The sequence below is a fragment of the Pararge aegeria genome, chromosome 1, assembly GCF_905163445.1.
Source record: "Pararge aegeria chromosome 1, ilParAegt1.1, whole genome shotgun sequence".
Classification (NCBI taxonomy): Eukaryota; Metazoa; Arthropoda; class Insecta; order Lepidoptera; family Nymphalidae; genus Pararge; species Pararge aegeria.
In genome coordinates this window covers 9,947,793-9,961,132 of record NC_053180.1, presented here as the reverse complement: position 1 = coordinate 9,961,132, position 13,340 = coordinate 9,947,793, and the positions used below count along the sequence as shown (strand labels likewise).

At 32.8% G+C, this 13,340-nt stretch overlaps 1 protein-coding gene across 1 annotated transcript in view; it reads right to left on the bottom strand.

Annotated features, from left to right (window-relative positions):
* LOC120623367 (zinc finger CCCH domain-containing protein 13) overlaps window positions 1-13,340 on the bottom strand; it is an 84,303-nt gene that overhangs the window by 34,402 nt on the left and 36,561 nt on the right. The window contains exons 2-3 of the mRNA XM_039889354.1: window positions 12,033-12,113; window positions 11,587-11,821 (exon numbers count right to left, since the gene is read on the bottom strand). Of these exons, the coding sequence (XP_039745288.1) occupies window positions 11,587-11,734 (148 nt within the window). The 5' untranslated portion in view covers window positions 11,735-11,821; window positions 12,033-12,113. The remainder of the gene's footprint in view (window positions 1-11,586; window positions 11,822-12,032; window positions 12,114-13,340) is intronic.

Sequence of the window (13,340 nt, the reverse complement as noted above, 5' to 3'; positions counted from 1 at the left end):
AAAACAAACACAGATGCTACTTTGTCCATCCGTCACAACTAACGAATTTAAAATTCTGAGAATGATTCTGAGGTCACAATCGGTAATATGTAAAAGTAATTATTATTGCTTTCGACTTGAAATTCGAGATGATTACAGATAATACTTTTGCTATATCTTTGTGAAAGGACCATTCTGAGTATTGAAAACCTCCTTCAACCTTTTCCAATCTTCTCGATCTCTAGCTGTTCAAGGTGTGTCTACCAGTGTTAATACTGGTAGAACAGCTGGTAGTTACACCGCAAGAAACGACTTAATCACCAGTTTAAGTGTGATATAGTAAGGAAGGGACAGTACATGGCAAAACTTTTGTTCAAAACCATACTTTTAAGGATAATTGTACATAACATCAAAAAACCGCCAATTTGTTTTTAGCTGGATCAAAAGATTGTCAAGTCGTAGATTTTCTTGCTTCAACGCGTAAGCATAACGTTTTTACTGCTAGCATACAATGAAAACTTTGAAAAATTATTATTCAAGACGAAACAAATTGCAATTTATATGCCTTAAGTTTATGCTAGAGTTTGAAATATATGCAGACGGCATATAGTTAAAATTGGAATAAGAAATTATTTGATTCAACTACAAACACACGATGTACTGATACATAGGTAATCACGTCATTTCTCATTCGACAGACAGAAGGTCGTTTCGACAAACGGTAGCCTTATACTTACGTAAGTAGTACTAATTCTCCAACACAATATCGTTATTGATTGAATACTTCCTCGCTACCATATTTAAGTACCTAATCACAAGCAAAAATGATGTTATGACTTTGCACGCTAATTATAATGATTTGGCTACGTATGTACACAAAAGATTAGATCTGTGAATTAACACACGGAATAGAAGTTTAACACATTTTTGCATCAGGCTTTACTTTGTTACGTACTTGGCTTTTTGTTTCCTTTCTCGAGCACAACCGTTTCATAAACCTTGGTTATGAAATTTTCGTGCTTTAGAAAGAAACCAATATTTTATTAATGCTTCCGTTTCAAAATTTTCCTGATTTGAGTTAATATTTCATATCGGGATATCGCACTCTGTTAAGATACAACAATGCCTGATATCTCTATTTATGTTAATGGTGAAAATGTCAGGTCGCGTTGATGAAATGCTTATTTGGTTCGGTGATGCCTCTATTTAAATATAAATAAAAGCTTCCGGCGGTTAAAATAAGAACTCGCGCTCTAACCAGTCAGCCTTGACTGCTTCCGGTCACACGTTAAGATGTTTCACTTATCATATTGAAAATTGTATATATAGTGTATTTAAAACAGCGTTTAAATAAGATGGGCCTCCTACTTGTGTGCCGTGGAAACCAAGTTCATATTTTCAAAACCAATATAGCAAGGTTACATGTAGTTGCCCCGATGTTCACATTAACAAACTAAATATTCTATTAAACATTTAACTAGACTATAGACTACAACGGTACGGTAACCTGAATTTAAGAGTGTGCGTCAACACAGCATACGACTTTTATATTATAAATACTGTACAGGAGAGATGAAAATGAGTTCACTTATATAAGTTAAATTATATTTAATATATAGTTGGCTATATCTCCATAAGTTCATCTATAGCCTATAGCAGCCCACTTCTGGGCTAAAGGCCTCTCCCAACGGAAGAGTTTGTTGATTATCACCTGGGCAGACGGATTAGTGATCGCAGTTGATGGTAGTAGTCTGTAGTAGCACAGAGAGACACCAGCAAGAAAAAAAGGATGTGGTGATGGCATTAGAATATAGTTGTAATCCTTCGTCTTTATATTCAACAGGTGCAACAAGCAGTGGCATGCACTTCATACAAGCACAAAAGCACTGCCTACCCTAAAATTTTTGTAGGTCTCATAAAGAAGAAGAATTTTTCCACTTCTTGCCATCTTCCTTCTATATACATACCCTTGTCAAACACCCTGTGCACGCCACTGCTATCTAGATATAATTACATTATGTTACGTGATTCACTTTGTTACAATACATAATATTATTATTGTCTGAATATTGGACCGTGATCGGCACAAGTTGTCAGCTAGATACAAGGTCAATGTGAAGAATTCTTTATGTGGGACGTGTAACAATAGGTCTCTTGTAGACGCAGTTTTTGTCACGTTATGTAAACCAACTTACATATTAAAATAAAAAAAATTCAGAGTAAAGAAACGATACAATTTGTGAAACACGCTGTTGTAAAAACAGACGAATAGTGATGCAAAAATATATCTTTTCTCACATTGTTTTGTTAATTAAAAAAAATTATAAATACACACATAATAGTTGTGATTCGTACTTAGGTATATGTAAATCCAATGGTAGTCTACTAATGTCTGTATATTAAATAAACAAGAGTTACAAAATTAGAGTCTATTTTGCTTTTTGAATAAAACGTGCTTAGTCAGACTTATATTCAGGCATTCAGGGCCTCTAAAATCAAGACGTAATTGTTATTAGATGATGGGTTTCAATGATGGCTTTTCGCGGCAATAATTGATGGTTGTTTTGCCCAGCTGGTGCAACATACTAGAATTTGAGAGTACCGAGCGATTGTCAATTGCCCTTTATAAACAAAAATAGCCTACGTAATACAATAAAACTAAATTTAATTTAAAACTTCTTCAATTGCACCGCAACGAGGCATATTTTATCTACCCTAGATGCTGGCAGCTTTATCCCTTTGAATGGCTAACCTAATTCTTTGGCCAAGGTACCTGCTAGCTCTAGAAACCTCCGTAGATGAGATACGTCCAAAATTAAAAAAATATTCATTCATTTATGTTTATCATAGGCAATTATGAAGCGTTCATACAGATATATTAGTGGTGATAACTAAGTTCGCCAACTCAAACCTAAAGCTACGTGGGTTCCATACGCGCCTTGACCTACAACAAACTTTGCCGGGTATTTTTTTTGTTATCACCATCTCACAGACAATTAAAAGTAATTTTGCTTTTTTATCGTTTGAGTAATCCTTGATACTATAATAGGATTTTTATATAAGCTTACGTTCTATATTTTGAACTTATTTAGAGACATCTCAAAGATTTTATTTAGTAATTTGTACCTATTAACATATTATGTTGAATTTTATCAGAGGCCATCAGGTGAACCAAAATGTAGTTAACACAATAATTTAAATCCGTCATCGAATAGCAAACAAAAATAAAAAACTCAATTTTATGTCAGATAATGATATCAATACTTCCTTTAATCACGAACGGGTAGAAGACTAATGACCTCGCAAATTTATGAGAAAAATCGTTCATATTTAACTAGAATCCTAAAACAGAAACTGTAATCAATCCAATTCTTGACTAAATTAATTCGGCCTACGCTGTTACGAAAAAACCTGTTAGAAATCTGTTTTCGCTACGGAAATCCAATCTTAATGACAATAAGGCAAACATAGTACCTACAGATTTTGGCTCTTGTAATATGAAACCAGATTGTGTAATTTTGTTTATATTTGCACTATGCGATTATTTTATTCAAAAATATATTACAGATTTGTAAATATTTATAGAGGTGAATCGTAGCTATAATTTATTAATGTATTAAATATACACGTACAATTAACTCTTTGTATTGCAACTTCACTTTTAGGGTCATATATGAAATTATAAATAATTCTCCTAAACTTTTGTGTCCAGAATTGTCTTTTGTTTGATATAACCAATATTTCGAAAGCAAACGTATTATAAACAATAAACCATGGATTAGTGATCTAGTATTTAATTCTTAAGTCTTATTAATTCTTAGACAAACTCGTTTTTGAGGACTTTTCCGATAAACTAAACAAAATTATACCTGGATCAGGTTATTTAGAATTTATGGTTGACTTAGCAGTCCACACCAAAACAAACATTTAATCTTAATTGCTTTGTAATTACAAACGAATCGATATTTAATACTACGTTGACAAGGTTCCTATGCAAATTAAAACATTAATTTGTATCTCACGGATCAATGTATCCACGCAAACGAATAATTTTACCAGACTTGGCAAAAGGTTTCGTAAGATTACCGCAAATGGGTCTACCATCGATGGTCCGGTCAATGCCGAGTCGCATATGTTCTGAACTTAAGAAGAATCTTTAAAGCTGCTATTTTATCCATATTTTTGTCACGTATGCTACTTAAAAAAAGTTTAGTAGTTATACTGCTCAAAAATTTCTCAATTAATTTTGCGGTGCAGTGTTTTATTTTCCAAGTAAAAAACGTGTATTTTTCAAATAAATATATTTTATTCTATTTAAAATCAAATATTTCTAAATAATGCTAACATGAGATGATTCTGCTTAAAAGAGGTTTTGCAATTTCTAAATAAAAATAATATAACATGCCTCAGATAGTAGATAGAAATTTTTTTTAAAGTTGTTTGTTGTACCCAGACTAGATTAGATTAGATATACTCGTAGGTTAAAACCTAATTATTTGTTTAAACTCGTGGTCCACGAAATTTTATGTGGTTTAATCCACATAAAATTTAATTATAAAATTTCTGTTAAATTTCCCATAAAAATAAATTTTCGCTATTCTATAAAATATATCTCTGCCTACCGCGTCGCCTTTAGCGTGGTGTTTAATTACCGTCCTCACAATTTTATAAATTCTTAAATAATGTAATTCATTGTTTTTTAACCCAACCAAAAAACCAATATTCATCGATAAAACTTTAAAAACGTCTCCTCTTAGAAGTGAAAATATAAAAAGTAATAATATAGTGAGATACTTCCTCAAGAATTGGGCTATCAAAATCAAAACTCCGTTTTGGTTCAAACCTACAAATTAAAAATAAACTCTTCAGCTTTAATTAGTACCAATAGATAAACGAGTAGATATTCTCACCTTTGAACCACGAGACTTCATATGTGGAGCACCAAAATGTTAGTACAGATAAAATCGGTGTAGCTTACTGGGCTGAATATAATTTAACAACATGATATCATCTTAAAAAATATACGGAGGTGTTTGTGAAGTTGCACCTTTAGATTAAGCACAGTCATCGGATACCTTTTTCGGTATGTCTGTGTAGCGCCGGCCAAATTTGCCCACGCGAATGTAATGACCGCCGCAGGGCAACGTTCTTGGACCACTTTTATTGTTATTAGATGCTTACGTTAATAACGATGCTCATAATATATTTATTAGTTTATTAGCTGTCTGCAGACTTAAAGAGCAAAGTGCGGTATTGGTCGATATTATAATATTTCCTAATTATTAACGAAACATAATTTATTGGCGTGAACTTTTAACAGCATTTTTTTGTTCTCGTTTAGAATACCTAATTAATTTTTAATTATTTATTCTTATATTCAGTGATATCTATCACGGTGTGCAATGTATGAAGATTGCTTACCATCTATCGTTATGCTAACTAAATAACTTCTTTCAATAAGCATCACGATTAATTCGTTAAAACAAGAAAACATAGGCTAGGCTTACTAAGTTACACAATACAGTCAAAAGTAGTCGCGGGTTGAAGATAATGCTTAGAGAACAACTTCCACTCAAGTATATTCCTACTTGAAGTATAACATGAAGCAATCCCAGCTGAAACTCCGACAAGTGTTGATACCGGTTGTAAAATTGTAATTGCGTTTATGTAACAGTGTTGGCACCGAACGCAAACAGTATTGACATCGATTCCAGTGTATTTTTTGTGTTATTCTTTCTATTAAGTACCTACTGTTCTTTTTCTGATGAGTTAATCGCTTTACTCTAACTTTCTGATGAGTAAATTTTATCAAAAAAAACGATTAAATCGTCAAGGGACATCACTTATCATTGATAATAAGTATAAGTAAAAAGTATATTGAGTAATTTTACAAAATTACTAAGCCCTAACAAAAGAAGAGCAAGTTTATTTTTTTTAACACTTCTAGAGTTCGGAGAGTACTTTTTTTTTTTTTACACAATTCATTTACTACAACCGTCTAGCACGTACCACGGAGGACCGATAGATATTACGTTCACAAGGTATTGCTTAAGTTTTTTTTAAATTTATTTGTGAACAATAACATAACTTAATCGCTAATGAATGAAACGATGATCACTGTTAAAGTATGAAACTGCGTAACACGCCCACCTCGAAACTTTAAAATTACCACTGTTCACTGGATATTTATCAAGAAATCTAAATACATTCAAAAATATTAATCAAAATAAAATAAGATAAAAAAAAAATGATCAAAGGGATACATAAGTTTATGTTACAGCTCGCCCGGGCAAGTAGGTAGGTACTACCGCCATGTTTATTTCTGCCGCCAAGTAGCGTTGCTGTGCTCTGAGTTATTATACGAGTAGAATTAAAGCGCGGTTGTCGCTGTGATTACAGGCACATGAGGTTTAAAACGTACTCCTCATGTTGATGGACAGAGGGCAGCACTTTGTAGGATGGATTTCTTTCGTGCTCCTGCGAAGTTTTGCTTCGTAAAAGGCGATGGTTTTCTACTAACTAAACACACCTGATGTTAAGTAAGTCGAGTAAGAGCTTGAGCTATAAAAATAAGGTAAAAAAGTGTTGCACCGTCTCTGGTAATGCATCATGGGACTCTTCACAAGATGGATGGAGTGGACAGTATAATATAAAGTTCAATAAATAATTCTATTGACACATATTCTATAAAATATAACAAGATTTATATCATCTACTAATGAAACGGATGTAAAGTGATATAGCATAAATATAAATTCCATGAGTGAAAAACTCTAATACATTAACTAATCTCGTAGGATGAATTTTCATTATACAAACTATTAGTCATTAGTAAGAAACTGCTGATAACATCATTGTCGGTCGAATTAAATTCCAAGGTAGTCCTTGCTAGGCTAGCTTCCCACTAGAGAGTCTGCGTAGCGAGGGATTTATTTATTATTTATTTGAACCATTCTTCTATTCATTATTTTAATCATTCGTTTATTCATTCATTTAGTACATGAACATGTATTTGATGTCAAAACGCTGACATAAACATTTACAGTAGCGTATACTGCGCGTAAACGCGTATAACCAACCAGTGCGCGTCGTCAATCCAAAATTCGCAAAATCACCACAACTAGGTCTATGCCCCATTTTAACAGTGCGGGAACTTCATTTCCCAATTGATAATTTTGGTGGCAGGCCAGCTTAGCAGGAGGTATTTGTTTTGAGCCTTTGATAGATTTATTAGGCATATTACACTAGAGCTAGTGTAAGATAAACCGTGATTATTTCAATTTGATTTCAAACGCTTCAAATTAACTTTGTTTTCTTTGAATATTTACTTGAATAATAATGATTTATAGTATTATTAAAACGAGTCAGAAGAAAACTTGGTGCTTTATTCACATGCGCTGAGTAAAAAATAAATATAGTTTTTTTCTATTACGACATATAACAATGACAAAATAATTACATGAAAACGATGATCTTGTATAAATATTGCAGTAACCAACCTTGCCCTTCAAAAATATTGGCCTTATTTGTTGGTCAGAAAAAAGGTGCATAGCCCTAACCATTACAATTTATAAATGAAAAGTTGACAGTCATCTTCATGACCTATAAAATTATGTTTTTTATTATCAAGAAAATCTTATGAAGCTAAGCTTTGCATTTAACATCATGCCATTTTGACATATAACTTAGGAGATACTGAGAAATTAAAATCCGTACGGGTCGGGAGCTTAGGAACGTTTACGAGTAATGTACGAGTACCGGAGTGGTATTTCTAACATTTCGTTACGCACGGATGAAACCGCAGGTAACAGCTAGACCAAGGACTCTGGTCCGCAAAGTTAACTCAAGACAGTAAATAGATGGGTAATCAGCTTTTGGGGATTGAAAAAGAGTTGGGCACCCTGTCTGGTTACACTTTTATTATGAGGCATATTTAATTATCGTTATAACTACAACTAGCTACCGGCCTACCAAAGTGCGCGGGTCTCCTCTCGGCATGCGAAGGGCTTAAACTGTAGTTCACCACTATTATAAGCATCATAATCATCAACCCATAAACGGCCAATTACAGGGCACGGGACTGAGGCACTCTTCCCACAATGAGAAAGTTTTAGGTCGTAATCCACCACGCTGGCCCATTGCGCATTGGTGGACTATTATTAGCATAGATAAAGATAATCGTACTAAATAAAAATATCGTTAACTGATTCTGTGACTGTGGTTACACTGTAAACATTTAAATAAGTGGAGGTCAAATACTAATTACTATTCTAGCCTCTCTAATCTAGCTCAGAATAACAAACAAACGCAAACACAAAGTTCTATAAAACAGACATCATCATATCGACCCATTACCAGCCCACTACAGGGCACGTGTCTCCTACCACAATGGGAATGGGTTAAGGCCGTAGTCCACCATGCTGGCCCAGTGTGGATTGGTAGACTCCAAATACCTTTGAGAACATTATGTAGAAATCTCAGGTATGCAGGTTTCCTCACGATGTTTTCCTTTACCGTCGAAGCAAGAGATAATTTTAATTACTTAAAACGCACATAACTTCGAAAGTTAGAGCTGCGTACTGGGATTGGAACTCGGCCTCCCGAAATTAAAGTCCGGCTCCTACCCACGGCGCTATCACCGCTTCAACAAAACAGACATACTTAATCGTAAATTGACTAAGAAATTTTCTCAGGCAAATAAGCCCACATATTCCTTGCAATTTCGAACAAATGTGACAGTAGCTAAGCAAATCTTACGTAATGAATCCGTATCGACACTGCCGCCTGCAGGTATTTGCGAAATTTGTTAGACAAACTCTAACTACAAATCGTGAACTGAACCAGAAGCACATTTAAAAATCATTAAACTGTAAGTGAATTTACGTTCCAAATTAACAATTTTTTAGTTAGCTTGGAATAAAAATTTAATTGGACGACGATTTAGTGAAGCTTATTTATTTAGAGCGGTTGTACGAGTATGTGACGCTTGTGTATTTAAAACAACCATCCCCTATTCCACACCTTTAGTGATTGTTGTAAATACCAATAAAGATAGTTATTTTATGTAGTAATTGTACTGCTGGAGGTTCTATAAGTACCTCATCAAAATCGCTTCAGCCATTCAAAAGTCCCGGCCAGATAAACAGACAGACAGCCACCATTTTATGATACCTTGATTATTTGAATCGAATATTTGGTTATTCGATTCAAATAATCATAGTATAAGTTCATTAAGGTGTAGTTATTAGTTATTTGGACACACTTTTTTTTGGTTAATACACTTAAACGAGTTTAATTACACATGTTATAATAATTTATTAAATCAAATAATTCTTATCTTTTTTCTCAGATTCAGAACTCAGTTTCTCAGATTCTTTAAGAGATAATCTTGACAATGAACTCTTAACGAATTCTAATCATACGTATGTGCTTAAGGCATTAAAAACTAAAACGATTATACTCGTTATTGTCACACAAAGATATAACATCTGATATCAAAATGTACTTGACGGATAAAGCAAAGGCATCGATATAAATCTATGAAGTCGTTGAGTAAAGGTCACTCGAGTATGTAAAAAGCAATCAAATAAAAAATTTGACTAGATCACCTAGCCATGAGCTTTTAATAATGTTTTTTGGTAGATATTGGACAACCTTTGAATAATAATCGGTATGTTACTGCGGTGGTGAGTTCAAGCACGATTGGGAAATAAGCGTATGCCAGTCCCTAATCGGCTTACGAGATATCGTACGAAACGCTACATCGCTTGGTGTCACGTGTCTGTCGTTATGGTGGTAACCAGAGATAAATTAGAAATTATGAATTCCCGAATTTTTCCTAAAGGAATTCTAGCCCAGGACCTTCTACTTAAAACCACATAGTTCAGCACTGCGCCAGAAAGGCGTCAAAATATATAGAGTTTTAAAAATATAAAATATACTTAGATAGTTTTCACGTCACAAAAAGCATAGTCCAATCGACGATTAAATAACAAGAATTTTGGCAACGATGAGCAAAAACAGCTGGCTCGAATCAGGGTCATCGCGATCACGATCGTGACATAGATCGTAATCGTTGATGCAATGATGGTAATATGATTTTTTGTCTTGACAATCACGGGAAGTGATGTGAAAATAAATGTTTCTTTCTATTAATATATTTAAGTTTCGAATCTTATTTTACATTCTATTAAATCAGTTCAGTGTTTTGTCTTCACATATAATTGTAAGACTAAAATATATATTCCATGATATAAAAAATAATTTAGCTAGAAACATTTAATTAACTTAATTATCTAAAACATATTTTTATTGTTTTATCAACTCTAAAATGTTTGCTGAAAGTTTGTCACGAATTGAATTTTATACAAAGAGTGTATTTCCATTGCCGCAAAGAAGAAGAAAGAAAGAAACAATAAAAATATAGTAAAAAGACTTCCCCATAAAAGATTTTTGGGTGTTTTTTACACAGAAAACATAATTGTCACTTCATGGAGCAAAATAAAACAGTTAAGGATTTAAAAAAAAATTAAAAGTTAATTCAGGCCAAACAAATTAACTTAATGAAATCTTTATTTATTAATAAAGTTTAATTAATAAGTTACACGTATAAAAATAGCTTTACATGAAACACATTTTAAAATACTCATGCTATAAAGAAAAACAAACAACACAGAAGCATTCTACAAAGAGAGAACTATTAGTCATTTAAGTTAGTCATATAATTAATAGAATAAGAACCTAGTAATAGAAGGTTGTCGCTGTTATAGATACCCCAAATGTTATAAAATAGGATTATGTAAATTAGTCGGTTAATCGGTACCTGCTACAGAGACCAGCACTACGGAAAAGTAAATTTATTTGCAATGTTCATAACTATACGAGATCTACATTATATGAGCGAACTTCTAGATGGCTCTTCAAATAGTATGCATGGTAACTTCGAAGGTTCCAAAGTACACAAAAAGAAGAACAGAAACGTATAAATGTCGTAATAAATATGATTGTTACGAAATCTGGGTGAAAATCATTAAAACGTAACAACTATTACAACATCATATATTACCATTTCCCTTATTTATTAATTCAATAATTAACCCAAAAATATAAATCTATTCAAATACATATATTTAGTTATTTTAAATTTATTGCTTTTTTATTAACTGTATCTTATATGGTTTTGTTAACATAATCGCAACTCAAGTACTAAATATGAACAGATATCAGTAGCCTAGTTTTGTTAGGCTATTCATAGTAACCGAACGATAAGGCTTAGTTTGTATATTGAACACAAAAATAGCTTAAAAATATTTTTTCCTACAAAAGAAATCTAATCGATACTTAGATTAAAATTAAACATATACCTAGTTTGATGACCTATATATATGTATGTATATATTTAACGCAAATTATAAAATTTTAAGTAATTCCTAATTCCTAATGAAGGTCTTTTGCTAAGCTTTAATTTCCGAAGGCACTTCATGACTATGCTTGGTTTCCAATTTTGGTAATATTTATGGTGATAAACCAATATCGGAAAAAATAAACATTGCAAACAAATAGACTTCCTAGGGCTACCAAACGAAATTCGGACCATTGGCCACTCACCGAATCGTTTCACGTGTACGTCCCTATTAAATGACACCGATCTCTGTTTTCCCTCTTTCTCCTTGGTTTCGGTACCTTTGGTCTCGGTTTTAGCTACCCCATCGCTAACTTGCGCGGTCTCTGCCTTGATACCAGTTTCATTGGACATCGGTTTCAGAGGTACCGGAGTTTTGGTACCTCGGTTGGCGATCGGTATCGACTAACTCGACGGATTCGGCTTCATCGATATATTTATCTGTAAATGTTGGTAACTGAATCAAGCTTGCTTGCATGAGCTAGTTAGTAGATCTTTAATATAACACAACTTGGAAGCCGATATTAATTGATCGCAAACTTCTAAGGTGTACTTATGTTACATTAAGAAATTAATGGACTGATTGTTTTTTTAAATCTTTTGCGTGATAAAATGTTGAACTTTGTAATAATTATAATATTTAAATGCTTACCTCATTAATCTGTTTCCAAACATGAGTCCAGTTTTTTTCTTTTGATCAAAAAAATATTTTGACTCGCAGCCGCATCATGTTCTGAAACAAGAAAAGCATCTATGAATAACAATACAAACTGACTACCTATATTTTAGTATCAAGATTATTTTTTTCATTAAAGAAACAATTGTTCGTAATAAATACTAAACACTATCAGTAAATTATCTAAGTGAATTATTAGCCAATGATTTCATTATGGAATGTATTGTATAACTGAACATTTACTTTTTATAATTTTTTATTTGAAAATCTTAAAAAGTTAAAATTGTCTGAATACATTTAGAGTTGTGAGTTGCGAGGACCGATGGTTTACTTGGGTTTGGATTTTGAGCTTGTAGATCCTTTACGCTACTCCATTTTTGGATGGCGGGTTATTTTGTGTTTATTATCACACGTTAGTGATAATCATCGAAACCGATCGCTTATTGTCTTTTCTGAGTAACTGGAATAGATAGCGACAAATTCCAAAGTCTCTTTGATGGTACTGCGAATTTCAAGGAATTAAACCCTTCAAATAATATTTTTGGTATTACGTTGTAATTTAGTAATAAGTACATCAACGAGGCTGTTACGATAATCCAACGATACATCAATATTATCAATATTTTAAGTAAAGAAAAACGATGATTATGTAATCCATCCATAAATAAGACATTAAATTTACAAAAATATTGTTCAAGAGATTTGTTTTCTGTATCTTTCGAATACTGATAATATTATGTGAACATTGTTAGTTTGTCAGACGTTCGTTTTAATGTTTTTAATATATCAAAACTGTCAATGATGGATCAATCGATGACTGTAATTCATTAATCATGCACATCACTGGGGCTATGCCTGTACTATATAGATGATAATCTCCAAACATGAATACTTCACTAATGTTTTGCATTTTTGAGCGGTCAATAATTTTGTAATGCAGCTTGCAATATAGTTTCACCAACCTATTACTCGTAACGAGGTAGGTACCTACGCAAAGATATTACATATAAGTAGATACGTTAAAGATCTTATTGCAAAGAAAGAAATTATCGAACGGTCATTTTTTATCGAATGTAACGAATTAGTACACGAAAGATAATTAAATCTTTTAGCATAGTCATGTGTATAAAAGCCTAATAAGCAAAAAACTTTTGAAATATTTCCACCCCATTAATGGACTCGAAATTTCTTAATAACAAGATGTGGAAGCAGGCCGATTTGCTATCATCTCTCAAGATACCGTTTAAAGCAAGTGGTATTTGTTGCAAAAAAGCACATTACTCC